General features: G+C 55.3%; 1 protein-coding gene across 1 annotated transcript in view; it reads left to right on the forward strand.

Moving 5' to 3' along the window:
* TANGO6 (transport and golgi organization 6 homolog) overlaps positions 1-26,655 on the forward strand; it is a 27,341-nt gene extending 686 nt beyond the window's left edge. The window contains exons 2-17 of the mRNA XM_021408275.1: positions 408-524; positions 1,384-1,531; positions 2,002-2,126; positions 2,608-2,770; positions 3,331-3,413; positions 6,037-6,149; positions 7,504-7,680; positions 9,065-9,191; positions 9,313-9,492; positions 12,602-12,736; positions 15,197-15,703; positions 15,865-15,922; positions 19,254-19,406; positions 22,543-22,694; positions 24,453-24,566; positions 26,261-26,655. Of these exons, the coding sequence (XP_021263950.1) occupies positions 408-524; positions 1,384-1,531; positions 2,002-2,126; positions 2,608-2,770; positions 3,331-3,413; positions 6,037-6,149; positions 7,504-7,680; positions 9,065-9,191; positions 9,313-9,492; positions 12,602-12,736; positions 15,197-15,703; positions 15,865-15,922; positions 19,254-19,406; positions 22,543-22,694; positions 24,453-24,566; positions 26,261-26,437 (2,529 nt within the window). The 3' untranslated portion in view covers positions 26,438-26,655. The remainder of the gene's footprint in view (positions 1-407; positions 525-1,383; positions 1,532-2,001; positions 2,127-2,607; positions 2,771-3,330; positions 3,414-6,036; positions 6,150-7,503; positions 7,681-9,064; positions 9,192-9,312; positions 9,493-12,601; positions 12,737-15,196; positions 15,704-15,864; positions 15,923-19,253; positions 19,407-22,542; positions 22,695-24,452; positions 24,567-26,260) is intronic.

The following is a 26,655-nucleotide window of genomic DNA, read 5'->3' on the forward strand; positions in this document are numbered from 1 at the left end:
TCCGTGCCGCCACGGCCACGCTGGTGGAGCTGGCTCAGCACCCTGCGCTCGGTGCCCCGCTGCTTGCCCAGCACCTCGGCCTGCTCCTTGCCGGCCTCTGCCTGCTGGGCCACGGCCCTGCCGCGCACTGCGAGGTCGGTGGGCCCCGTCCTTCCACTCCTTTGTGTGGGTGTGTCCCCATGGGCCTGGGGTTCTGGTCCTGGAGCAGTTGGGGTGGGGGGATGCCCAGGGTCCCCACGCAGCGCTGCTCCCGGCAGCCACTTCTGAGCCATGCGTGAGTCCTAGTGTGAAAGAACAGATTAAAGCACTGTTGCTCATACCACGTGGGAGCTGAGTGCTGGTGTGTGTGAAGGTGCAGTGCCCGTGGCCAGGGTGCTTTCGACACTTTGGGGTTTGTGTTTTTCCAGGGCCTTTCGGAAGCGGAGCGAGCTCAGAGCCGGGAGGCCCTACAGCACATCCTGGACCGTGTCTATCAGCCCCTGGCAGTGCGGGAGCTGCTCATCCTGCAGGGCGGCCCCAAGCAGGTACCAGGCAGCAGAACCATCCTATCATAGAATCGTGAAGAGTGGGAAAAGCCTCTAAGATAAAGTCAACGTGTGTCAACGTGTCCCACCGTGCCCACTGACCGTGTCCCTCAGTGCCACATCTGCACAGCTCTGGAACACCTCCAGGGATGGTGACTCTACTGCCTCCCTGGGCAGCCTGTTCCAATGCCTGACCACTCTTTTGGAGAATTAAGTTTTTCCTAACATCCAACCTGAACCTCTCCTGGAGCAACTTAAGGCCATTACCTCTTGTCCTATGTGGGGCAGCTGCTCAGCCATGTCCTAGGATGCACCAAGCTGCTACCTGCAGACAGCAAGGTGCGGGATCGGTTTAGGCACACCTGCACCTAGACGGTTTTGCAGGAGTTCTGGTGAAGCAGAGCAGTCTGCTGCTTCGGCTCACGCTGCTGTCTGTGGCCTTTTCAGAGACTGCCTCCTAGAAGTAGAGAGAAGGATATGGGGAATATTAGCTGGGTTGCACCCGCGGTACCCCAGGAGCCAGAGTCACCACTTATGTCCCCTTTTGTGTATTGAACCTGACTCATCACACAAGCCCCCTGTGTTGGTAATGAGACAGAGTTGCTGTCTGATCCTGGGAGATTTTAATTAAAGGAGGGAAGCTCTGCATGACAGGATGCTCCCGGGAAGGTTGGTCTCTCTCATTAAGCCTTAATTTGCTTTGTGCCCCTGGATGAAGTGATTTTAAATTTCTCCATCCTCTGCGGTCTCAAATCCTCTGGGGCAGGACGCAGGCTGCTTTGCCTGTTAGTGAGGGTTTGCCCAGAAGCGTGCACCGGGGAGAATTCACTGCTTAGCCTGCTCCTTTGTTTCCTTTCAGAGTCGTCCTGCTGGGGAAGAAACAAAGCCAGCCCTCGCTCGGTCTCCAGTGTGGCTGCGTCGCCTCTGTGGCCAGCTGCTCTCAGAGCGGTTGATGAGACCCAATGGGCTTCAGGCTGTGGTTCGGGGCATCATGGAGGGAACTGGCGGTGAGTTGGGTGCTTGGACGCTGCTCTTGGTTTCTGGGGTTGCAGATTAAAAGACTAATGATGTGTCTGAGACAATTCATCCCATGGGAAGCACCATTTGAGCACTGAAGTGGGGAACACTCTTGTTAGGCCAAACTGGCTTCTGTGATGCTCAGATAGATTTTGCTTCTAAATGTGGCTAGGCTGTTGGACTCCTGCAGCGTGAACCATTCAAGCACAGCCTCCCTCTGTTTTCTTTCTCATACACCTAGATGTTTATAGACATTGTTTTCCAGTGTCAAAGGCCTTGGACAATAGTTTTCCCTTTTCTCTCCTTCAGCCCAGGTGTTTCCTGAAAGATGCTTGGTTTAAGAAGGTTAATAAAAACTAAAAATCCATTTTTTTGGCCAGAAACATTTGACTTCAGTCAAAAACAGCCCTGCTGTTTGCAGTCAGGCTGAGCTGACCTTGTCTTTCTGTGGGTGGGGCAGGTGGCACTGATGCTGAAGCAGCAGCTGTGGACTGGAGAAAATGTGATGCGGTTGCAAAGATCCTGGCTTCCTGCCCTCAGCAGTGCCTTTCCGTGGAGGATTACTACAAACACGTGTGCCCCCAGGTAGGTGCTGCCCTCCCCACAGCACGCTGACTGCCTGTGAACGCAAAGTGGGAGTGCTCTCAGCACAGTATCTGTGTTGTCAGTGCCTGAACATCACCTTACTTGAGCCTGGCTGCCCCAGTGCAGAGCTGTTTTCCTACTGCTGTGCCAGTGGGATGTGTTTTTACCCTGCTCATGAATTTTCTATATTTTACTGAAATACTGAGCAGTGTCGCCTGATCACATGAGCTATTCAGTGTTACGCTTCAGGGAGCTTTCTGCTGGTGAGCTCTGGCTTCCAGCCTTTGGCTGTGGGTGTGGTGCAGGCTCACGTTGCCCAGAAACACCTCCTGTGCACAGGACAGAGAGCTGCTCCTCTGTGTGGGGAATGTCGTGCCCAGTGTCCGGCAAAGCATCACTGCAGGGGCTCCTCCATCTCTGCTGTTGGCTGCATGGAGTCACCTGCTAAGCTTTGTTCTGATACTGTGGACTTTCCTTCCAGATTCTGGACTTACTGCACATCCAGGACAAACTGACAGCGCGGCAGTTCCAAAGAGTGGCCACCACGACGCTGCTCACCATGGCGAAAGAGCACCCTCAGCTGGCAGAGAAGCACTTGCTCCAGCCTCTGCTGACACCGCTTCTCCGCTGCTCGGATGTGGCAGGTAACAGCTGGCGAGGGGCCATGTCAAGCCCTGGAGCAGGAAAGGATTGGGTTTCTCTTTCCACTGGTCTTTGTTGTTCCATCTGAATTTTCCCAGGTATTGGTGACTTGGCTACTGAGGGTGCAAGCCCAGATCTGTTAGTTATGGATATGTCTAGGTGGCTGTGTGCACCATATTTACTAGCACATAACTCACGTTAGTGTAAGGCCAAGTAGTGAGGCTTCTGCCACCTCTCTGAGAGCCTTTCCAATCTGACAGTCTTGTTCTGGTCTTCTGGGTGGAAGCCATCAGTTCCTCACACTCACTGAGCAGTTCTCCAAGGAATGATGCACCAGGAATTTGTGGTCTGCTTTGGTTTGCTTGTAACCTTGCAGAGTTTACAACAGCGCAGTGATATTTAGCACGGTTAACGAGGGCTTATCATTTCCCGTGCTGCTCTCGTGGAGGGTAGGCAAGAGGATTATCCATGGGCTTTTTGGTGCTGGACATCAAGGGGCTGATGTTTTGTTAAGAGACTCCTCAGTACGTGGAGGTGCTTATTTTTCTCCTCTTTGTTTCAGAACTAGCAGAGGAAGATTTGTCAGCAGGGACAGTGCTGGTGACAGAGGCAGAGCTCAGCAGCTGTGTGGAAGATGTGTTCAAGGTAGAGTGTCTGATCTGGTGTGTGGGGAGGCGAGAATGCTCCTCTAGGAAGGATCTGGCTGGAGATTTTCTGAGCAGTTCAGGGTGTGTGTGTGTGTATGCCACAACAAAATGAGCACCTCAGGCAGTGGTGGTGCCAAAGCAAGGCCTGGATAGAATATAACTTTGTAGAATATAACTTTGAATAGAATAACGGAATAACTTTGTGCAGAATAACTTTGAATGAAGTACTGCACTGGAGGGACTGCAGCTTCTTGGTGGATACCAGAGGTGCTGCTTCCAAGCATTTTCACCCCAAAATGTTCTGTGAAGTAGCAGTGAGCTCTTGCTGTTTTTTTTTCCCAGCGTCTTTGTGGTGTGTCAGTGAAAGTAAGGAGAGAGTTGGGCCAGCAGTCCCCATGGTGCTGTCATGTCCTTATCCTCTTTGAGCTGCAGCAGGACCTGAGTGTTGCTGGGTCATGCTGCTTCCTGTAGGATGGCTGTGCCTGAGCGTTCTGTCAGAACAGCATCAGGCCTCGGGCTGTGACTGTGGATCAGTAATGTTTGAGCAGGCAGTGTAGCACACAGAAGGTGCTGGCTGGGAGTGCCACTGGCCTGACACGTGTTGCTTCTAGTTGTCAGTCCCTGGCAAAACCAATGTGTCTCACCTATCAGCATCAGAGGCATGTGCTGATAAAAACAACCTTAGGTGTCCCAAATCCGGGCAGGACACCACAGCTGGTGCCCACTGGGGGTCCTCAGCGGTCTATCTCCTGCTGGTATGTCTAGTGGCTTGAGTAATTACAGTGCATCGCCTCCCACTGGGCAAGGTAAAGTGACGAGGGTTAAGTAAGGAAAAATGAGCAGCCTGCTTTGCAGGGACCTTTCTGAGCCTGACCTCATGACACATGGATTTCTGTGTGCGTGATGTTAATTTTAAAACCTGTGGGTGTGTAATCCATCAGCAGCTGTCACTGGGTGTCCTGCAGCCTCATTTGCTGCTCTGCCCTTGGGAGCTGCTTGTGGCAAAGGACTGAGCCTTGGGGCAGTGGTCTGGCCTCAGCACTGCTCTGTGCAGCATGAGGGGCTGTTGGACCTTGGCAGCTGTCTGCCTGGTGCCTGGGCTCTGATCAGGTTCTGGGGCATGGGGAGAGCTCAACAAAAAGGACAGAAACACAGGCCTTGTTGCAGAAAGGCTGATTGCAGTCTAGTTTCATCAGTAACAGATCACTTTCCGTGTTAGGGGAGATATCTCATGGGCCAGGCAGTGCACATGTAGCACCTGTAGCTCCTTCCAGCAAGGATTATTAGGATTATTGCCCTCGGTGATGTTGGTAGGGAGCCTCTCCACCTCTGTGGCACTGATCTTTTCTAAAACCTCCACTCATGCCTCCTTTTCCCGCCAGTGTCACCAGTACTGTGCTGTCTGACAGCAGCTGAACACGTTTCAGCAGAGAAGGACATCTCAAGCCCAGGAATTCAAGAATTGGGTGACTGGCTTACTGGCATGCCCCTAGGCAGCTTAAGCCCTTAAATGCTGTGATTGTTGTAGTATTTTGTGTACTAATGATCTGTTGCAACTAGCTGGCAGGCGGAGACCAGTCTGGAGGGCTGCTCTGTGGCTGCTGCTCACAATGAGAATGCTTCTGGAGTTTGGGGCGGATCCCTGCTTAATGGCATAGCTCTTTAGGCCTGACAGCAGTGAGATTAGTGATGGAAGCTCCAGCCTGCCATTTGTGGGGGTTTCTTCCCTAGCAAATGTCATTTGATGCGGAGTGGGAAACCATCCTTGAGACTTCATCAGGGAGGCTTTGTGTACAAAAGGTTCTGGTTAGGAAGTGTGGCTCCATGGGGATTAGAGCAGGCAAAACGTTGGTTTGCAACAGTGCAGCAAGCCAAGAATTATCAAGACAGTGTCCTTCCTAGTGCTGTAGCTGGGCTGTCACAGTGCCACTGGCGGGCCAGAGCCCCGGTGCTGTGTCCCCAGCTGATGGGAGGTGTGGGGAGCACTCTGTTAAAGGGACAGCATCTTCTGAGCAGGTTGCTCACCTGCCTACGCAGCTGGAAGTTGTGTGGAGAATGAGCAGAGGCTGTTTTTTCCTGCTCTGTGGGCAGCAGCAGGACTTGTGTGCTGTGCCCTGGTGACAGTGGGCTGAGGGTGCTTCCAGTGGTTCGGGAAGGTGCTGCTTGAGGCAGAGGGCAGGAACGTGATCCTACTGCCTCCTCCAAGCCTGGTCAGTTCAGCACACCTCAGCCCCTGCTAGAGACTGATCTTTGTATTTGGGATTGGCTCTGAGTGCCATTTCCTTAAAATTTGCTGACTCAAAGGTGTCTCTTGTATCTCTCTATGGCTTGTGACCTGACCCGCAAGCAGCAGACTTCCTGAGTAGCTTGCTGCAGTGTTCCTGCAGCTTGGAGCCCTGCTGTGGTTAAGCAAATGCCAGGAGAAAGGTGGTGCTGAAGGTTGCTTTTAATGCAGAATATACATAATCAAGGAGAACAGGCTGCAGGCTGAAAGGAGTAGAGGCTGTAAACACTGTGCTGTGCTCTCTGGTGTCATCACAGATGTACCTTCTGTCCTCCCTTGGCCATCCCCCTGCTCCATGCAGCAGTTTGACACTTCGTGTGCCTTTCTCTCTCCGTAGGTATACGTGGTTGGGAATGACAGCTCCAGCCTGCTGCTGAAATCCTTGCAGTCAGTCCTGGGAGTGGTTTTCTCCCTCTATTCCTTTGCCAAGCAGAATGTGTCATATTTACGGTAAGGGAGGATCATGCTCAGCTTCTTCTGGGGTTTTCTTTCTTCTTACTGCCTGGCTCTAAGGTACATGCTCTATGTGGACGCGTATAGAAGTGGAGACCAATTTTCTTACCCTGAAAAACTCATTAAAAGCAGACATTAGCCACAGGCCTAGGCACGGTGCATGACCTTTCTGTGCCCAGGGAGTCAGTTCTCGTCTTCACTTTTGTCTTCCCCGAAGCCCAGGTGTTTGGGGCAGGCGTGCCCTGTGGGAGCCCTGCTTACCTCACTGCAGTGCGCAGCGAGGGCAGCCCAACCCCAGGACCAGGCTGGGAATGCCAGGACTAGGCTGGGTGTTGGAAGGATCTGTGGGGGTGGATTAGAAAGTAAAAGATCATCTTTTTGCTATGTGGGATCATTTTTCCAGTGCACGTGGGACCTGCCTCTTGGCAACTGTCTCTTGCACTATGCCCAACACCCCCGCGACTGATGTACGATGGTGAGCATTACGTATGTCAGCTGTGCTGGCAGTGACAGTGGTCACCAGGTGCTGGCTGTCCTCTCCCTGTTTTCCTCCCAGGCTTTTCCTGGGCTGCTCTGACTTTGGGCCATTCTAGTACCTCTGCTCCTGGTGGGTTTACATTAATGCCTTGGCACGTGGGTAGTGGAGGTTTCCCCTATAAGGTCTGTGCTATTATTAAAGACTTCATTAATCACTTCAAAGAGTAGTGAGTGCTGTGGCAAGTTCTCAGAACAAGCCAAGTGAATGCTGCTGCTGGGTGAGCACAGTCACTGTTAGCTTCTCTCTTTACAGAGGAATTTGGCAGTGGTGATGAAAACCACAGCTGCCTGGGAGCGTTCAAGTTTCCAGACCCCTGGCACAGCACTGCTACTCAATCTCATTAACCTGCATCTTCACTTGGCAGGGGTTTCTGTGCCACCTTACAGTGCTCCCCATCTCCTTCCTCTTTCTTGGCGCGGCTGACAGCTCTGTGCTTTGTCAGATTGGCATGAAGCATTGCGTGCAGCATACTGAGGCTGCGTGTGAGTGGCTGTCCTTGTACAAACACACTGTTCAGACAGAGTGCTCTCTGCTTGGCTGGGCTGAAATCTTGGAGGGCCCACATTCTTCCATCTGTGAATGCTAGAATGACAGAATGTACTGCCGAGCTCCTTCTAAATGGACACAAATGCCTTCAGCTAGGCAGAGCTCTCCTCCCAGAGCATCCCAAGGAGGGTCTGTGCTCACTGCAGAGCATTCATGCTTTTTTCTTTATCCTGATACACACTGTCACGTTGCAGTGCTGCTGCACGCTGCAGGGAGGGCTACAGCGGGCAGCAGAAGGTCACCATTGCTCTGTCTCTGTCTCTGCAGTTCCCCATGCCAGGAGGTGCTGCTGTGGTTCCTGGAGAAGTCAGAGAGGGAGACTTCGCTGTCGGTGCTGGAGGGCTGCGTGGGGCTGGCCAGCAGCGTGCACCGCCTCCACCCGCGGTGCCGCTTCCGCGTGGGCAGCGAGGGCGGTGCAGCCATCGCAGTGGAGGAGCCCATCAGGTGAGGGCTGCTGGGGCATGTGAGTGAAGAGGTCAGCCCCCCGCATCACCCAGCACCTGGGGCCTTTTGTGGTGATGTGAGGCTGGCAGTGCTGTCCCCACTGGTCTCGTCCCCCAGGCAGCTGGGCAGCCAGACTGTGTGCACCAGCTCAGTGGTTCCACGGTGCAGAGCCCTGGCTATCAGCCCTGCAAACCAGCATACTCTGAGCATTAACATGCTGTTAGAGGCTTGATGTGCCTCTTCGAGTCCCAGGACTGGGCTGTTGGGTGTCTGGGAAGGGGACATGCACCATCAGTCCCAGCGCTCCCCAGATGCCTGTTTCACCTCCAGCCAGGGTCTGCCCGTGGCCAACTGTGTCTGGGAGCTGGTGGAATCCCTCAGGCACAGGTGGCACTGTCACAGCAAGGACTCAGTGATGCCAAAGTACCTGAGCCAGGAACCAAACCCCCCTCCTGCTCTTGCAGATGGCCTCTGCATGTGGAGTCAGAGCGTGGCCATGTGGTGAATAAACTACAGCCATTAGGCTCCAGCTATGCGACCTAGGGCTGCTTGGCAGCGTGATGTTCACTTCAAAGAGAGGCAGTGATGTTATGTGACACATGTAAGCACAGAGTGGAGGTACCCAGCACGCGGAGCACACGGCTCCTGTCAGCCATGTCCACTGCATGGGAGTGTCAGGAGCTGCAGGCACCCGTTTCACTACAAGTGTAACAAAACCCCATAGAAATGTGCTCATTCTGGTTTCATTTCAATCTTTTCCTGACCTGAATTAGAAAAAGGTCTGCCCTGGGGTTTGCACTGTTTAAACTGAATATAATTTAAAATTATTCCTTGAAGGCCATGCCTCTGCCTCTGTCTGCCCTGGCTGTGACTGCTATGACTGCTGCATGAATTAACTAGCGCTAGGGTAGGATGGTTGCGTTGAACGTGTGTTTTGTGCTGTGGGTTTCTGTTAATGCTATTCTTTTAATGAATGTAGGTTAATTAATAAGCTGAGTGCTTGATCGTGTAGACCAAATGAACTGAGCAGTAGTTGGGTCAGCTGCCTCCAGGCACATACATTCTGTCTATGCCCCAAAACCCGGGGACTGTCTCTGGAGAGGCGCTGAGGGCGATGGGGCCCACAGGGTGCCCCTTGGGTGGTGTCTGTGGGACTTATTCTCTCTGCCTCCTGTTACTGGGGATACAACAGACTCAGCTTGTGCTGTTACTGGCTTTCACAAGAATAGAAATTTTAATTGCAAATTCCAAGAAAACTGCGGTTTGAAGTAGAAAACTCTTCAGGAGGCAGCAGCAGGATCTCACCTTGCCATGTCGCAGTTCAGAGCCAGCCCTGGCGTGGCTCTGAGTGCATTCATGGTGGTGACACAGTGAACCATTTCAGCGATGAAGATGAGGCCCTTTACCAGAAGGTTTCCTTGGAGCAGTGCCATGTGGAGAGTTTAGTGGAGCTGCTGTCCCACTGCCAGAGGAGTGGCCTGGCTGGAGACTTCTTCATCCGCTGCCTAAAGGTGAGGGCTTTGCTGGGGGAACATCCCTGGGGATGGTTTCCCTGGGACAGGTGGCAAAGGGGCTGTGATGCTCCTGGAGGTGGTTTGCTGTGTCCGACCTCCCCTTGTTTCTTCCCATCAGGCGCTGACACATGTGGCTGTGGAGGACGAGGCAGTGGCGAGCTGTGGTGCCGTGGCTGAACGTAGCCTCCTGGAGCTGGAGCAGCACCATGCTGGGCAGAGGAGGAAGCTGCTGGTCCTGCAGCTTGTGGCCACGCTGTGTGAGAGCGTCTCGGACACTGTGTTCACCGACATTGCTCAGGTGGGTGATAGTAAAACCCTGGGGGAGCAGCAGCTGGGGAGCGTGGCATGGCACTCTGTGCCACTGGGTTCTAGGTACATAATCAATAAGAAACAGCAGGAGAAAACTAGAATGTCCCCAGGAAAAGCAGTTTACTGAGTCAGTTGTGAGTGTCTGAACAAGACGCCATCCTGTGCTGTATCAACAGGGAGGAGAGTAAGCTGCAGATGTAGGAGGGAGCAGCCAGCAGACACCTTCATCTTTGTATTTATGGCTGTGTGTTGAAAGCCTAGAGAACAGCTCATCAAAACTCCAATTTTTCATCCTTTTTGAGCAAAATTAACTTCCCAAAATTTAGTAAAGCTTGAAGACATCTGCACTGGGCAGACCTTTCCAGTGAGTGCTTGATGTGCATCCATGCAGTGGTGTCAGTTCTTTTGGCATATCCCTGCAATGACCTCCAGCAGTGTGCCCCTGCCTGGCAAGAGCATTGAGGCTCTGGATGTGCAACGTGGTACAAGCATCATATCGTGTCCTCTCTCCTTTGTCAGCATGTAGGCTGCTCATGGCATTGCTCTGGTTTCTGCTGCTGAGCACCTGCACTGGGTGGGGTGCCCAGTTGTCAAGGCTGGCATAACCATGTTCGTGCTCTTGTAGATGTCTTCTTCAACAAGCAGCTGCAAAATTTAGTAATTATTGTAAGTTCAAAGGATTGTTAGAACATGGTGCTTTGTCACCCCTGAGCCCACACTGCAGTGGCACTGAAGGAGATTCCTGTCCTGCACCTGGCTGGCTGGGAGGGCTTTGTTGTGCACCAAGGGCAATGCTTCACCAGCTGCTTTGCATGTTTAACTTCCTCATCCTGTTCTTTTTTAACTCAGTGACCTGATTACACTGGTTACCTATGACTTCCTGAAGCAGAGCAGGTCACTTCTTGCACTGTTTCTTTCACCTTTCTTTTTGGAACAAAGGCATTTCTCATGCTGTGCCCTGCAGTGGTGGAGCAGTGACAGCGGCGGTCGCTGCAGCACCCAGCTCAGCCTGGGCACCAGCAATGTGTCTGCACCCTCCTCGACCCACAGGCCTGAGCACATCCAGCTCTGCTGTTCAGGTCAAAACTCGGGAGTGGGAAATGGGAGAGGGTTTTGCTGAGTTTCTGGATCCAGCGTGTCTGGTGTAAAAGGAAACAACCAAAAAAAAAGTGCAGACGAAAAAGCCGTTATACTTCAACCTACAAATAAACACCGGGGCTCATATTTCAAGAACCAGTCCCTCAGGTTCAAACAGGCAGCTGCATAGCTGTGTTTTTAAGCATTTTCTGCAGCACATGGTTCCTCCAGGGATTTTGCTCTTGCTGCAGCTGCTTTGCAGCACGTGTTTGTGTAGAACGGAGTGAGAGCAAGTAGAATCTCTCTGTGTGGGGCCTGAGCCCTGGAATGGAGATTGGAGGCCGCTGTGGACCTCCTCAGCTGCACATTTTTTCTATATTTTCCCCCTCACAGTTGAGTTTGATGAAGTTCATTTGATTTCCTTGGTACACCACTGGTGATGCAGTATGCTCTCCTGCACAAGACAGAAATGTCACCCAACGTTTTGTCTTCCAAGCTCTTTTTTCCCTTCTAGATGTTAGTGTTTCTTTAATTTTTGGTATCTACCACTACTGACAAATTACTTGTAGGTGACATTGCTCTTTTTGCATTGAGTGTAATTTCAACCCATTCAGTTTGTGTGTCAGTGTCTTATGAGAGCAGTTGGTAATGCTTGTTTTTGCTCTGCTTTCTTGCTGTGCTAACAGCATGTTTCTTGGTCGTGTTAATCCAGGAGATATCTGTGCCCCGCCTGCGGCCCCTCAGAGCCAGCCTCTTGCTCTCTGCTGCAGTAGGGGACATTTAATGAAGATGGCATTGGTCAGCACTTCGAGTCCTGCCAATGAGGAACATGTTTTACCCGTGGTGCCCGCTGTGCTGGCAGGAGGGTAGCAGTGTGGGGAGCTGCTGTAGTAGTGCCTTGTTGCTTTGTTTCCCAAGGAGGAGCTACTCCAAAGGGTTCCTCTCATTTTGCAACAAGTGTGTCAAGCAGCAGTGACTGCTATTCATCTTTTTCCCACCATGAATGAGCACCCAGCTCCCGCTGCAGTCAACAAGTTCACCCAGAGCAGACAAAGGACAAAGGAAAAGAAGTATTAATTTCAAGCTCCATTAGAAACGCAGGAAGCCTGTGGGATCAAAGATCTTGGTGCCAAGTGTAGAGAAGGCCAAAGCCAGCCAAGCGGGATCGTCACTGGCTTGGAGAAAAAATACTGTGAGAAAATCTCCAAGTGTGATCCACACACACGCACGTGGTGAATGGGCTGTGTCGAGCGCCAGCTGTGTGTGCAGCACGTGATGTCTGATACTGGCTTTGTCTTTCTGCTCTCAGGGAGCCCTTTGAGCCAACAAATTTGGGTGGTTGTTTGCAGTCTGCAGAGCTCGAACCTTTAGCACAATCTTGTAGGGACCTCTTGTATTTCCCCCTTGCTGTCTTTATCCCCTTTGCTCCCTCTTAGCCCCGCTTTGCTCCCCAGCATCTTCCCATGCCACAGCCTTGTTTTCTCAACTTGGGCAGAGGTATCCAGCCCTGTGGCAGCCAGTCTGCTGTGACTGTTTATGGGCCTTGCTGTCACCACCTTTCTGCTTCAGCTTTGTTTGCTGTGGCTCAGGGAGCAGATGGTAGCATTGGATTTTAGGTCTCATGTTTCACAAATACTGGTTTCCTCCCTCCAAGGGAGGGCTGTGCAGGGAGAGGAGAGGAGCTCCTGGCCCGGCCGCTGCTCCCCTTGCAGTGCTGCTCCCTGTGAAGTTCATCTGCTAGTTTAGAGGGCAGGATGCAGGGTTGTGCTGGTGTCTGAGTTTGTGGAATGGCAATGGTTTGGGAGCTCAAACACCTACACATCCATCAGCAGAGCCCCAGTATGCTGCATCCCTGGTGCAGATGGGCTTTCAGCAGGATCTTGACTGTCCCACAGCTCTCCAGGGCTCCCTGGTGAGGCTGGCATTACAGTAGCTCCTTGCTGGGGCTGAAGGAGCAGCAGTAGGGCTTCTGGGGCCACCCTCCTCCCTTCCTTCCTAACTGCTCTCCCATCCATTGGCAGGTGGAGGAGTTCGTGGCTGTCACGCTTCAGCGGGCATGTGTCAGCCTGGCCCAGGGCCGTGGCGCAGCGGTGGAGGCGCAGACCCTGAGCATGGCCATGGGGCTGGTGGCCGCCATGCTCGGCGGAGCCGTGCAGGTGAGCAGGCATGGGGCAAGCCCTGGGTTTGGGCACAATTCAGCACTGGGCTGATGGAGGTGACACAGACCCCACTGGGGTACATTGGGTTTGGGTTTCCTGAATACTGGTGTGTTTGTGTACATGCATTGTGTGTTTCCTGGGAGTGCAGCCAAGGGTCCCTTCCCAGCAGGGCACTCAGAACCCAGCTGGCAGGAGTGCTGGGATCCTTGCCACGCTCTTTATGGTCCTGGTTATCTCTTTCGGAAGCACCGACCTGCCTGCACACGCGTGCACTGCTTTGGGTCCCGCTGGCATTCACGAGCCACTTCCTACTATTTGCTCTGTTCATTTAACCAAGCGCTCTTTGCAATGCCATGCGTTCGTAATGACAAAGCAGCCAAACAAAAGGTTGTGCGCTTCTAGCAAGGTGGGGGGTGGAACCTTGTGAGCCCTGCAGGTGTGCCTGCAGGCTCAGCGTTCTGCTGCTTGGAGGATGATGCCTGTCCCATTGTCTTCATGTGCCACTGGCTGCAGTGTCCTGGACATAGTGCTGTTTCAATTTAGGAGGCACAGAAAAGCTCTGTAGAGCTATGCTCATTGGTCACAAAATGTTGGTTAATTCGTTGGGCATCCAAAATCTGCTTCCTATAAGGTTCTGATAGAGCACTGCCATCCCAGTGTCCTTACGTTACCATCTACTGCATCCCTACCCATCCGTGAGCTCCATCTAAGCACGGTGAACCTCTCCATATAGGCTGCACCATTCTGGAAAATCCTTTGTAAAAGCTGTGAGCTGCACTGTGTTTGTTAAGCAGCACTGGAGAGTGGGAATGTTTGTTAGTGCTGCGAAATCACTGTACTTACCTCACCAAGCAATCAGCTGCTTCATCCCTGGGCTTGCCCAAAGAAAAATTCAGCCATTAATGGAAAAAGATGATTTATTGTCTTATTAGCTCAATTCCTAGAATTGGGAAAAGAGACAATTAAAAAGCATGGCATGTTCACAAACAAGTAGAGAACAAGCAGTGTCCTTCAATTAGAGCAAGAGCAAACGGCAGTTCTCATGTAATTAATGAGCATATTGTGGCAATTGATGTGCAGGAAGAGGAGGTGCAAAGCCCCCGTCGGCTGCTGACCTGGGGCCTTGCCTTCGCCTGGCCCCTAGCGTTGCATTTTCATGTGCAGCCCTGGGGCTAAATTGGGTGCTCAGTGTGGGGCTGGAGGGTTTGCCTGAGGCTGTTGGGGGCCCCCCCCAGCACTCTCCATACTCCATTGGCCTGGCTGCAGAAATGCAAAGCCTGGAGCTGGTCGTGGTGCAGGCAGCCGTCGCCTCGCTGGTGGTCCCTGAGCAGCCTTAATGGGCCCCCTCCCAGACCAGACCCTGCTCCCTCCCCTCCTTAATGGAAGCAACTTAACTTGGCCAGCAAATTGAATGAAAAAGGTTTCCCAGGGCAGCTGGTGCTGGAAGCAGCAGGAGTGGCTGCAAAGCTGTTTGTTTTTGAATGGCCAAGTGGTTTTTTTTTTTGGTTTTAAACATAATCATCCAAATGCTCCCCTGAAACCTCCGGTAAAGCTTCGCTTTTCAGGCCTTAGCAGCCCAGCTTTTCCTCCTGGGATCTAGCAATTAAATCCTAAATCCAAGTTAGGGCAGGAACTTCTCCCCAGCCCCCAGGGCTGCGTGCTCTGCCAGCAAACCCCGCCGGGCTGCCTGGCACGTTACAACCGCCTGCGTGCCGCTTCCTTTGGGGGATCACAGCTTTGGCAGGGCAGCAAGAGTGCTTTGGGATGAGCAGAGCGACTGGTGCCTGGGTCTGATGCTGTGCCAGCCCTAGGCTTAGTTAGCATCAGGGCCAAGCATCTATCTTTGTGGAGTGCTTGTGGCTCACGGCGTTTGGGGTGCTGCTTGCTGCAGGGACAAGGAGGTGTCCCTGGGAGCTCCTGCAGCGCCTGCCCCTTCTGCTGCTTTCTCACCTTCTCCCCTGACACGCTGTTCCTTCTCAACCCAGAAAGCTACCATGTTACTTTGTAGTGCACAAAGTGTTTTATTTCCCAAAAGAGTAGTCTGCATTGTTGGAGCTCTGTACAATGAGCCTATTGAGGTGGTATCAGAGAGGGAGGGTGCTGCAATCGATACCTTTGCTGCTAACCTGGGATTTCACTTTGCAGGCACATCTAGCTAGGGCAGTGCTACAGATCCAGCCATTCCCTGCTGTGCATCCTGAGATGTGATGCTCCAGTGACCAGAGCTTGGGGTGGGGCAGCCCTCAGTGCTCAGCAGCTCCACTCTCCTGCAGGACTGCCAAGAAGCCATCAGCACCATACAGTTCCCCCTGCTGAAGTCTCACAATAGTTTTAACCCCAGAGTACAGCATCTCCTGCCCTCAGCTCACCCCTCACTAGTGTTTCGAGGGAGCAGCCCTGTGCCAGCATGAGCTCTTTGTTGCAGTGGTGCCAATGCTGTTTTTCCCTTCCTTGCAGCTGAAATCGAGTGACTTCACTGTCCTGAAGCGGCTGCTGCCCTTGCTGGAGGAGATGTCCTGCACCCATCCTGACCCCGTCATCCAGGAGCTGGCTGCGGACCTACGCATCGCCATCTGCACTCATGGCGCGTTCTCCACTGACACAGTCGACACTGCAGCTGAGAGCGTGCTGGGAAAAAAGCTGGGGCCAGGCAGGACAGAAGCTGGCATAGCCCCCTGCCAAAGCTCAGGGGCTGATAGGGGACAGCCACAGCATGGCCGTGGCTGCAGCCACCCCTCGGCTCCCAGGGAGAGTGAAGAGCAGAGTGTGCGTGGGGAGCCCAGTACCACGGGTCCTGCTGCAGCCCCAAGCACTGAGAGCACGACCCCAGCTCAACTCCAGGAGCTGCTTCTGTCAGCCTACGACCCCCAGGTGCCTGTCCGAGCAGCTGCCCTGCGCAGTTTTTCCAGCCTGATAATGCAGCGGGACCCGGAGGCACTTCAGATTCAAGAGAAAATCCTCCAGGTACAAGGTCTCCATTCCATCACCATCCTCTATGATAAAAACATGGGCTGGGTGGTGAAGCCCGTGGGACAGGGCAGCTGGCAGTGCCCACCTCATGTCAGTGCCAGGCTGCTGCAGGGCTCCGTGCTGCTGGTAACAAATGCATTCCTTGATCTGTACAGGTTTTCCTAGAAAATGTGCAGCATGAGGACTCCTTTGTGTACCTTTCTGCCATTCAAGGTGAGCAACGCGTGACCTGGGGAGGGAAGCTGTGTAGCACTGGGGAGTGACAGCACTGCGTGCAAGTGGCAGTGCTGCATCTGTACGTGGTGATGTGCTTTGTGTGGTAGAGTGGTTGGGCTTGCAGGGTCCCTGGGCACTGCCTCGAGGGCATAGCCTGGAGGAGAGCCTGCCAAGGGGCTTTGGAGGTAGCAGCACTGAGAGCTGCATAGGAGCCAAGCCAAGCAGCAGCACTGCACTGCACTTGGGGGCTAGAGCCTACTGCAGCCTCTTGCCATGGCTTTTCTGGACTGGGTTGTCTTAGTGGTGGGAGTGTCACCAACATCACTGATAAATGAATTTTTTGGAGTGGAGGAAATGTGGGTTTCCTTTGGAGGTGTTGGGGCGTCAGGGAGTAACCCACCCCACATATGGCTGAGCTCTTCCCGAAGCAAAAGGTTCAAGCTTCCCACCATGAAGGGGCTGGGAAGCAATGCACAAGCTCTGGTGCTCCAGCTGTAGCCCTCCTCTATCTTGATGCTGCAGAAACAGGCCTGCCAGGGAAGGCAGTGACAAAGACTTAAGTAACCACTCCTGAGATTTCTAATCCGCTTGGGAGCCGTTCCCCGGAAGACACCTGGTTGCAGAGGAGGTTGAACGGATGTGGGGGAAGCGGATGCCAACCTGTCTGTGCCAGCCCCTGCCGCCTTCCTCCTGTTTCCCTGCAAAGGTCACGGTGCCAGGAGACACAGCCACCTCTTTTTCTGCCTGCAGCCTCAAGACCAGTAGCACGTGGTGCTGCTGTGCCTCTCTGAGTACCGTGCCCTGAGTGGGCAGCAGTGATGCTCCTGCTTGTTTAGCTGACCTGCTGCAACAGCCATGCTCTGTGAGGCTGAGCTGGGGGCTTAGGGAGCGCTGCCCCCCCCATGCCACATTTTCCCAGGGACCTGCAGTGTCACCAGGAGTGGGACTGCTGGAGCTTGGGCAGTTCCTTGGGCTCTGCTCCTCCTTCCTGAAGCTGATGAGTGCCGTCTCCTGGGCCTCGTTCTAGCTGGAGCTCTCCTTGTGCTTAGTCAATGAGTAATTAGTTAATTTACCATCTGATTTAACTGCTGATGTGCGCAGACCACAAGTGTGCATCCTCAGTGGAGCTGCAAGTGCAGAGGTGAGGGTGCCCTGCACAGGTTCACTACTCGGGGCATCCTCCAGCTGAGGACATGCAGGAGCTGGGCACCATCCCTGTGCTGGGTCCGTGCTTCTGGCACCAAGTCTATGCAGGTAGGGTCTGGGGCTGGGAGTGCTTTGTGCTGGCATTGCCCTGTGGCTCTGTTAGAGCCCAGGCTGCACAATAGCTGGAGCAGAGGGCTTGGAGGAGGAAGCTCACAGGACACAGCTCATCTCTGCATGCCTGGGGCTCCCGTGCTGCAGGCCCCAGTCCTCCTGCTTCCCTGGAGGCAGGCAGAGGTGGTGGGCAGGCATCTCGCTGAGGCTCGGTGAGCTGGGGACAGGGTGAGGATGTACTGCCCCTGCATCTCCACTCTCCGCTGCACTTGAGTAGGTAACCTTCAAACCCAGCTGGAAAGCGATCTTATCAATATGCGTCCCTCTCCATGCCTGTATGGTCTTGAGTGGGATGGGTTTGTCCTTGCCCTGCAGGTGAAAAAGAAATGCAGGCTGAAATATTCCCCAAGTGATTAATATACGGTGTGCAGCTGCCTCCGTGTTTCGCAGCCCGGCTATGGCTGTGATTAACCCTGACGCAGTTCCCTGCGGTGATGACTCACGTCGTGCGCTGTGCTGGCACCTGCACTGTACTGTATGGTACTGTACTCTGCCATGCCACACGTGGGGCCGGAGGGCAGCAGGAGAGGCAGCAGTGCTGCTCGGGGCTCCCGCTGTGCCTGCAGGGCTCACCTCTGGGCACATGGTGCTGCTGCAGGGAGCCGGCTGCTGCAGCAGCGCAGATGGGAACCGCAGCACTGGGTGCACGCATGGTTGATGCCAGAGGAGAGGTCGCTGCCCCTCTGGATGTGCCTGGGCTTGTGGGTGGTAACTCGTGCTGAGTGCTGTGTGATAACTGGGGAACTGGGTTGGAGGTGAAGGTTCCTGGAGGGCAGGAGAGCTGGATCCGGGCTCGCTCTCAGCCCTCACTCTGACTCAGTTTTTGGCACAGCCAAATTCTGCCATTCGCGTTTCCCTGGAGAGCAGCTGCCTTTCCCCATCCCAGTGCCACAGCCATAAATGTGTCTACGTGCAGGAGCCTCAGTGCTGGAGGAGTCCTGCACAAAGCCAGTCCCTGGGCTGCACAGGAGGAGGGGGCAGAGGCCAGACTGGCCTCCAGGAATCGCACCTGAGTGGTGCCCAGGAGTGTGCCCAGCCCAGCGCTCACCACGGCAGCGTCTTGCAGTGATGTCTGGCTTGTTATGTAGACACTGGGTCAGTGAATATTAACCAGCAGTAATTAGCGGACACCTGCTGCCAACTGTTATTTATCTTTCAGACTGGCATCCAGCTCATTCCGTGCTAGGCTCTTGGTGGTTTGGCTTTGTGCAGGGGGGACTACGTGATACGCTTTGCTGAGCAGGCAGGGCATGGCGCGCTCATTTGTGCAGAATTCATGTTCAGCCTGGGCGTACCTGCAGGCTGAAACCCAGCAATGTTGAGCAAGCAGTGGGAGACCTTGGGGTCATCTCCCCAGTTATGCAGGAGGGGTTCCTGCAAGGAGCCCAAGATGTGCCACAATGTCCTCTGCGTCTCCCAAAGCACATCTAGGAGCTGGGGGGGGCTGCAAGGCCTGTCCCACACTGGCTCCCCCCACGCATGGCCCCCTCAGTTTGGTTTTATCACCCAGAGCATTGTGCAGCCCCAGTGTGTCTGGCACCTGCCTGGCCGGGCATGGTGTCCCTGAGGAGCAGGCTGTCACCTGGGCTTCCACAGCACGCAGGCACCGCTTGGCTTCCTGCCTTTTGCTGGAACGCTTCACCCCTTCCCTGGCCATTGCTGTCTCACCTATAATGGATTTTGGGTCCGTGCCTTTTTGAGAGTGAAATCCCAGGGTTTTCTCTCCTTCCTGCCTGTTGAGGAGCTCTGGCACTGGCCTGGCTGTGGGGCTGTGCCTGATGGCAGCATGGACTGGGGCTCACCGTAATGCAGAGCCACAGTGGATGCTGCCACCTGGGTGCTGCCCAGTCTGGTGTGGCCATCAGCATGCATCAGCCATTCCTGCTGCAGAGGAGGCAGGAGACCAGCATAGATCACAGATACCTGGACACACATGCAGAATGCCACCCGCATGTGTCCCATCTTCCTGCCCAACCCTGGCCCATGCTTCCCCAGTCCCTTTGACTTCCAGGTGTTGCCCTGCTGTCCAGCGAGTACCCGGAGCAGATCCTGCCCGTTCTGCTGGCCCGCTACGGACGTCCTGCCCAGGGCACAGAGGACACTGCAGCCGCTGTGACCAGGATGAAGCTGGGTGAGGTGCTGATGCGCGTCACTCGGGCGCTGGGTGAGTCCTTGGCTGTTCTCTTCTCCTGCTGGGACATTGCAAAGCCCATGCAGGGTGCTGCGGGACGCTGCTCTCCTGAGCTTCCCCCACCATGGGGACTAAAGCACATGGAGCTTTTTGCTGTCTGGAAGTGGGTGCAGGGTTGGATTGGGGCATTTTGAAGATGAAGGCTAGATAAAGCCCAGGCTGTGGGTTCCTGCTGTGTGAGTTGAGGAGGGATATCACTCGGGACTGTGGAGGATATTAGCAGATGGGGCTGAACCCACTGTGGGCATGGTGAGGCTGGAGGGACCCATGCAGTATTAGGGGCAGAGAGGCGATCTGGGAAGCACTGCTGGGAAAACAAGCCCAAGGCTTTGGTGTATTGCACAAAGGTCCGGAATTCTTTGGAAAACCCCATCCGCCCACGTATGGGGCAGACAGAGAAGGTCCCTGGGGCCTCCCAGGCTTCGCCCTGCCTGGGGGACATATCCTGACAGGAGCTGGGATCCTGCCCCAGCACTGGGAGCTTCCCAGCTGAACCCCGAGGGCAGGAGCGGGGGCGCGGATCCCACAGCCATTGCCCCTCACCCTCAGCAGCCAGCACCAGGATCGGAGGACGCCGGGAAGCGCCTGGACATGCAGGGCTGAAGGATGAAAGCTGGATGAGGCCTTCCCAGCAGCTGCTGTTGGGACATGTCCTAAAACGCCTCGTGCTTCTCCCATGGAGACAAGGCTGAGGAGAGCAGGCTGTTGGCGTTCCCAGGGCACGAGGGGAAGGAGGAAGCTGCTGTCCCTGCTGCTGTGGGGCTGCCAGCAGCCCCGTCCCATAGGGGATGAGCTGGGCTCTCCCTGCCCCATGTGCCTTCCTGTCAAAGTCTGATCCTGCTCAGGCTGGAGAGGAGTGTATCCAGCACTGGGGCCACAGCCAGCCCCCAGGTTGGCACCCAGCCCTCGCACCATTCCCACTGGTATCTGCCAGCTCGGTGGCATCTCTGTGCCACCCTCCTTCCTGGGAACCCGGGGGCAAGGCAGAACCTGCCCGGCCTTCGCACGAATCAGTCCAATCTATTGTTGCCTGTAATGGTTGCGCTGTAAGGAAATGCTGCTCTCCAGGACCACAACAAAGCGCTGTGCTGTGCCCCAAACCCTCCCTGCTCTGCTCCCCCAGCTTGGTTATCTCCTGCTGGCTTCTCTTCTCAAGGCACACAGCGTGGAGCACGCTGCCTTGCCTGGCATGGCTGCATGGGACAGCAGTGGCTTGTTCAGGCAGAACAGTGACTGTATGCCCCGGAGTCCTGCTGCAATAAAAAAGGAAGAGAAATCCTCCCATGTGGGGAACTGCTGCCGTGTGCTGAGCCGGTGCGCATTTGAGACGTGGTGGTGGAGCCGGAGAGGGGCACGTGCTGCTGTGCTCCCTGGCTGAGTGACAGCAACCTGTGGTCCCAGCCCAATGCCTCCTGGCTTTAGTTGTGCTCAAGGTGCACTGAGCTAAGCTGTGCTTTAAACCAGCAGCTGTGCCAGATGGGGAAACATCTGTGTACATCTGCCCTGTACAGAGGAGGGCTGATAGGGCAGAAAGTGTCACAGCTCCTGGGCTGTCCTGTTGCTCCAGCAGCTCCTCCATCCTCCCTCCTCACTGCAGGAACCATCTCTTGGCTCTAGGCATGAGCAGCAATTGGCAAAGGGCCCTTTCTTTTAAGATAATAACATAATTGCGCTGCAGTGTGTCAGGGTTTTATTCTGCTCGTAGCTCGTTTGGATCCTTCAGAGATACTTTATCCTTTAAAGGTGCCTCCTCACCTACCGGGAGGGCGGGAGCTATGCTTGCAGGTACAGGGAGCTCAACCAGGATCTCAGGTGTGGAGGTGCAAGGAGGATCGGACAGAGGGCTGCACCGCCCACAACCAAGGCCCCAAGGGGAGGGCCAGGTGAGGGGTGCACTTGGGGTGCACGCGTGGCACGGCTGAGCAGGAGCACTTCTGCATTGCTCATCCCCAACACAGCCCCAGCCCTTTGTGTCAGGGCTGAGCGGTGCCAGTATGGCCCTGATTAGCAAGCTCTTCTTGGGGACCGACCATGGGCACGGGACATGGCACAGCCCGGGGTGCTGGCAGTGGGCGGCCGGTGCGGCACCGCGGGGCTCTCCTCCCTGCAGCGGCACCTCTGCTGCAGGCAGCAGCGGCAGCGTGTCCTGGCACGCATGTGTATTTATAGAACAAATTGCACCCAGTTGTTTTTGTTGCAAAGCTTCAGTGTTTGAGATGGAGAATTTATCTGGTGCTTCCAGAAACGCTTTGCTTTCTGGCACCGTAGTGATTCAGAGCTTTCCTGCTGCTGCCTTGTGCCTGGGGAGTGCCATACTTCCCTCTGTCCCCATCCCTGTCTGCTGCTGTCTGCTATCCTACCGGAGCAGTGCCTGCATGGTATCCATTGTTCCCAAGGACTGGGGACATCAAGGCAGTGTGGCCATAAGCATAGGTCATCCCCACGTGCAGAGCTTTGCTTCCCTCATTTATCCCATACAAATACCTCTTCAAGTTAATCTTTATCAAAGCAGTCCCTGCTCTATGGGTGCTGCTCTTGCAAGAAGGTGCCCTTGCATCTGGGAGCATTTCGGGCTGGTGTTCCAAGCATCCTTCTGTGCTGGGTAATTGTGCATGCAGGTCACTGGCTGCGCGCTCGGTGTTCCTAATTAGCTGGCTCACACCTCCCGGTGTCTGCGTGTGCTAATTGGGTGTGGGCTCTGCGCGCTGAATGATGTGAGAATCCAGGCCTTCACACTCCATTTTTGTTTATTTGTAGCATGTCACCTATTTGAAAGGCCCAACAGCAGACTGAGAGAGTGTGTGATGCCCTGAGCAGACCCAGACAAAGATCTGTGGGTCCCCAGCAGCACAGTGGGTCACTGTTAGGGGTCTGTCTGCTGCATGCTCTGAGCATGGTTCCCTGTGCTGGGCAGAGGCATTGCTCTGATGTTGCATCCACCCGTTCTGTGCGATGCAGAGCTGCTGCCCTGGGAACCGAGGGGCTGGTGCTGCTCTGAACGGTGCTGGCAGCAAGCTCTAGTGCAAGATGGGGCTCTTGCATCTCCTTGAAGGCAAAATGCCGTGCCATCTAGCATTGCCGTGACCCACGGTTCTGCTCTCTCTTACAGGGGACATGGTCGTCAAGCACCGGGAGCCCCTGATCCACGCCTTCCTGCGGGGAGCACGGGACCCGGACAGCACACTGCGTGCCAGCAGCCTCTCCAACCTGGGGGAGCTGTGCCAGAGACTCGGCTTCCAGCTGGGCTCCGTCATCCACGAGGTATCGGCTCCCTCTCCAGCAGCCACTGTCACTTCCCTCTTCCTACTGCCTGGGGATGGAGAAGCTCCATCTGGGCAGGGGCTATGCTGGGTGCGAGGCCTGGGGCCAAGGTCTGGTGGGGACAGGGGCTGGGGGTGGCACCGAAGCCCCATCAGCCCCAGGGCCATCCTCTTGGGGGATGTTAATGAGGGTCGTTTGTCAGCTGCTGGCAGGGTCGCTGCTGGGGGCACAGCAGCATGATTTTGTTCACCGCTTACTGTGAGAGAGGATGTGAATGATATTTGCTGCTATTAGAGTGTGAAAGTCATTCATTCTGAAGCAAACGCTTGGGAAATTCTAGCGCTGAAAGCTTTATAAATAGCTTAAAATGTCTCTTGTGATGGGAAATGATAGACAGCCCCAAGGAAGCGCAGCAGTATCTGCTCCACCCATAGCCATCTCACTACAGTCCTCAAGGCATGCTTTGTACCTGCCAGAGGCACCTCCTCCCCTTTAATGAAGCCTCATTATCCCACTCCTTACTACTGGTGGGGAGAACTCTGTGCCCACAGGAGTGTGGTGGTAGCAGCGCTCAGCCCTCGCCCGGATGGGTGCCATGGGGTGAGGCGTGTGGCCAAAGCCGTGGGTGCTGCAGGGCTCGAGTGGGTTCAATCTGCATCTGTGCATCTCGAGAGCTGTGCCCCCGTGCCTGGCAGCTGCCATGAGGGCTCAATCTGGGGAGCTGTGAGCACTCGGCAGTAGTGCCAGTGCAGGGCTGGAGGGAAGGCAAAGCACTGGCGCGGCGCTCCAGCTTTTTTTCCCTGGGTTCCCTCTTGCTGCTGCTCGCGCATCAATTGGGTAATGACAGCATTTGATGAGATGCCAATGCACCACACATGCAGCTATTTCAGGAACGCGCTCGCTCTGCTAATTCTCCCTGCTGTCACTGGGTGTTTAATTAGGTTCCTTCAACTCCGCTTTTCTTAAAGCTCTCAAAGACGTCGGCACCACGCTCAGCCCCTGGCAGAGGGAGGTGCTCGGTGCTCCACAGGCAGTGGGGCTCAGTGCTTCGAGGGTGGCACAGCCCTTGGCAGCGGGGTTTCCGTGCGGGCTTTTAAGGACACTGCGTGTCACCCGGGAGCACACTGCAGTCCCGCTGGGCTCGGTGCCCTCTGACGTGGGCGAGCTTTGCAGAGGGACTGGCGCTGCCTCCCTCACCTGCTGCCGTGCTCAGGGTGACAGCTGACAGCCGGCACAGTGCCAGCATCAGCTGGACCGGTCACCCTGGCACTAATCACACCAGATGCCCTGCAGGACTTGCAGCAGTTCCGATTTTTGCTGCAGAAGTCCATCCCCCCGTTTCAGTGCTCTGCACTGTTGCAGTGAGGCAGAAGGCTTGCCTGCAGCTCTGCAGCTGGAAGGAGAAGAGCGCAGGGCTGCATCCCCTTCCTGGCTTAGGAAAAGCCTCTGTGCTTCATTACTGATGAGGAAATCCCATCCTGAGTGTGTGGCTCACCGCTGTTCTGCTCTGCAGCCACTGACCACAGGCAGAGCCTGTCCCAGCCCCAAGCAAACTGCTCCAATTCTTGGTGAGCTGCTGCCGCTCAGCAGGAGAGCAGCAGGACGTGCAGAGCAGTGTTGCTGAAGGATGGAGGTGCTGGGAGGGTCTTCCATTCCCGTCCACTAGCCTCAGGCCACAAGCCGAGTACCAGAGCCGCACACTGTCCGCCCTGGGTCACCCTGAGTGCCCGTGCTGATCTCCCCATGCCACCCTTGCAGGTGTCCTCCTGTTTGACAGCCATTGCCAAGACAGACCCTGAGGCGGAGGTGCGGAGAGCAGCCGTGCATGTGGTGGTGCTGCTGCTGCGGGGGCTCAGCAAGAAGGCAACCGAGGTGGGTCACTTCCCACTGCACGGCGCTCCTCGGGGGTGTCCCCCGCCCCAGTGACAAGGAGGGCAGCAGGGATGGGGCTGGGGGTGCACGTTGGGTGAACTTTCCCCTCCAGGCAGTTCCCCTTGAACTGGGGGTGCTCCCCTGTCCCTAGGGGCTGTGGCATCCAGCACCACCTTGACATGTCCCCGTGCTCATGGTGGCTGTGCTCACCCTGAGGGCCCCCTCCTGCCCCACAGTGCCTCTCAGCTTCCTGGCTGCAGCGTGTGGAGCAGCTGCAGCAAGTTAGGGGAAAATTAACTGAGCTATAATTACCTGAGCAGCTGCAGGCTCTCTGCCTGCATTATTGCTGATTCTGGTGCGAGCAGCAGTGTGTACTGTGTTCCTGATGGGAACAGCCTGGAGAGGGCTGGGCTGGGTGCAGCGACTCACCCTCTTATAAACAGTACTCTCAGCACCAGCACAGCCAGCAGCAAGAAGAGCCCAGCTGGGCACAGTGACAGTCCTTCTAGGTCCTCATTGCAGTTGTTTCTGTTCCCTTATCTCCTGTTTCTTTGCACCAAAGCTGCCCTTTTCCTTTACTCCCTCCATTCTCACCCTCCCTGCAGCAGGAGTGAGCGGAGGAGCACTGGAAAAGGCAGGAGCAGCTCAGGGCCAGCGTGCAGCCATTTGGGGACACACCGGTCCCTAGTGCATTATTCTGCCAACGCAGACATGCAGCACATCCACCATGGGGCATGGGTGGGCCGGGGACTCTGACACCCCCTACAATTACAGGACCCAAGCTGGGGGCTGTAAGGACACAGGCGTGTGTGGCGCAGTGATGTTTTTGCATCACAGCCTTGATTTGCTTCATCTTCCCCAAACCGCACAGAGCATCTTCCACTCATGGCTCCTCCTGAGCCCGTGTCTGCCTGACCCAGCAAACCAACAGCCTCAAAACCTCTGCCAGGCACTGCCTGTGGGTGCTTGGTGCCAGTGTCCACGTGCCATGTGCTCTACCACTGAAGAGTCCCCAGCACAGCATCCTCCTTCCTGAGGCAGAGGGGACATGATGATGAGCAATGCCAGGTCCTGGGAAGCTGTGGGAAGTTGCCTTTGGAGCCCTGGTGATGGATACTTTGATCTGGAGAGGACCAGGTTTCCCAAGGTCATCATCGCCTTCCTCCCCCCTTCCCAGCAGTGAGCGTGTTGGGACTCAGTTCCTAGGAAGGAAGCAGCCAGTTCCCAATTGGAATCCCCAGCAGCTCTGCTTCCTGCTGTGCCCCTCTGTGGGCGGTGACTCCATGGCCCATGCTGCCTCTTGCAGCTGACAGTTCACCGGGTCTGCTTATGGAGCCTCATCCTGTGGGGGGGCTGAGGATGCTGCTCCCCCCTGGGGCTCAGTGCTGCAGTCTGGTGGCTGTCCTCACCTGCTGTGCCCACCCAGGTTGCTGCCAAGGCTCCCTGGCTTGCACCCATCTCCCACATCCTCACAGGGATCTGGGGGCATGGGGAGATCATGCAATGCTGCCTGCATGTGGGGAAACTGAGTCACAGGAGGGGAGGGCTGTGAATCAGCAGTGCAGCGGGGCCATGTCCTGGCGCTGGCCAGGTGGATGGGGCACCTGCTGGGGCATGCCGTGCACTGTGTTTGGGGCTCACCCCGGGTGCTGGCGAGGCCCTGGCGGGTTCTGACCGCTGCCTGCTCTCCCCAGGTGCTGCAGGACGTGCTGCGGGACCTGTACCGCCTGCTGAAGCACGTGGTGGCAGCCGAGCCCGACGGCGCGGCCGTGCTGCACGCCCAGCTGGCACTGGAGGAGCTGGACACGGCGGTGAGGAGCGTCCTCTTCCCTCCGCAGGTGCTGGAGAAGAAGATTGTGGTGCTGCCATAGCGGGTGCTGGGGGCTATTCCCTGCAGAAAGCCACTTTTCCTGCTCTGGTGCTGTGTGAATTTGCTCCCTGGAGGAGATCTGTTTGCTATGCCCCCGGGCTGCCTTCAGCAGGTGCCAGCCATGGTGAAACCCCAGCTGTGCTGGGGGCATGTAGCATCCCCAGCGCCCCTTGGCTGGGGCAGAGTGGGGGGGTCAGATTAAAAGGAGAAATCCTCTGC

This window comes from Numida meleagris, chromosome 10 (assembly GCF_002078875.1).
Source record: "Numida meleagris isolate 19003 breed g44 Domestic line chromosome 10, NumMel1.0, whole genome shotgun sequence".
NCBI lineage: Eukaryota > Metazoa > Chordata > Aves > Galliformes > Numididae > Numida > Numida meleagris.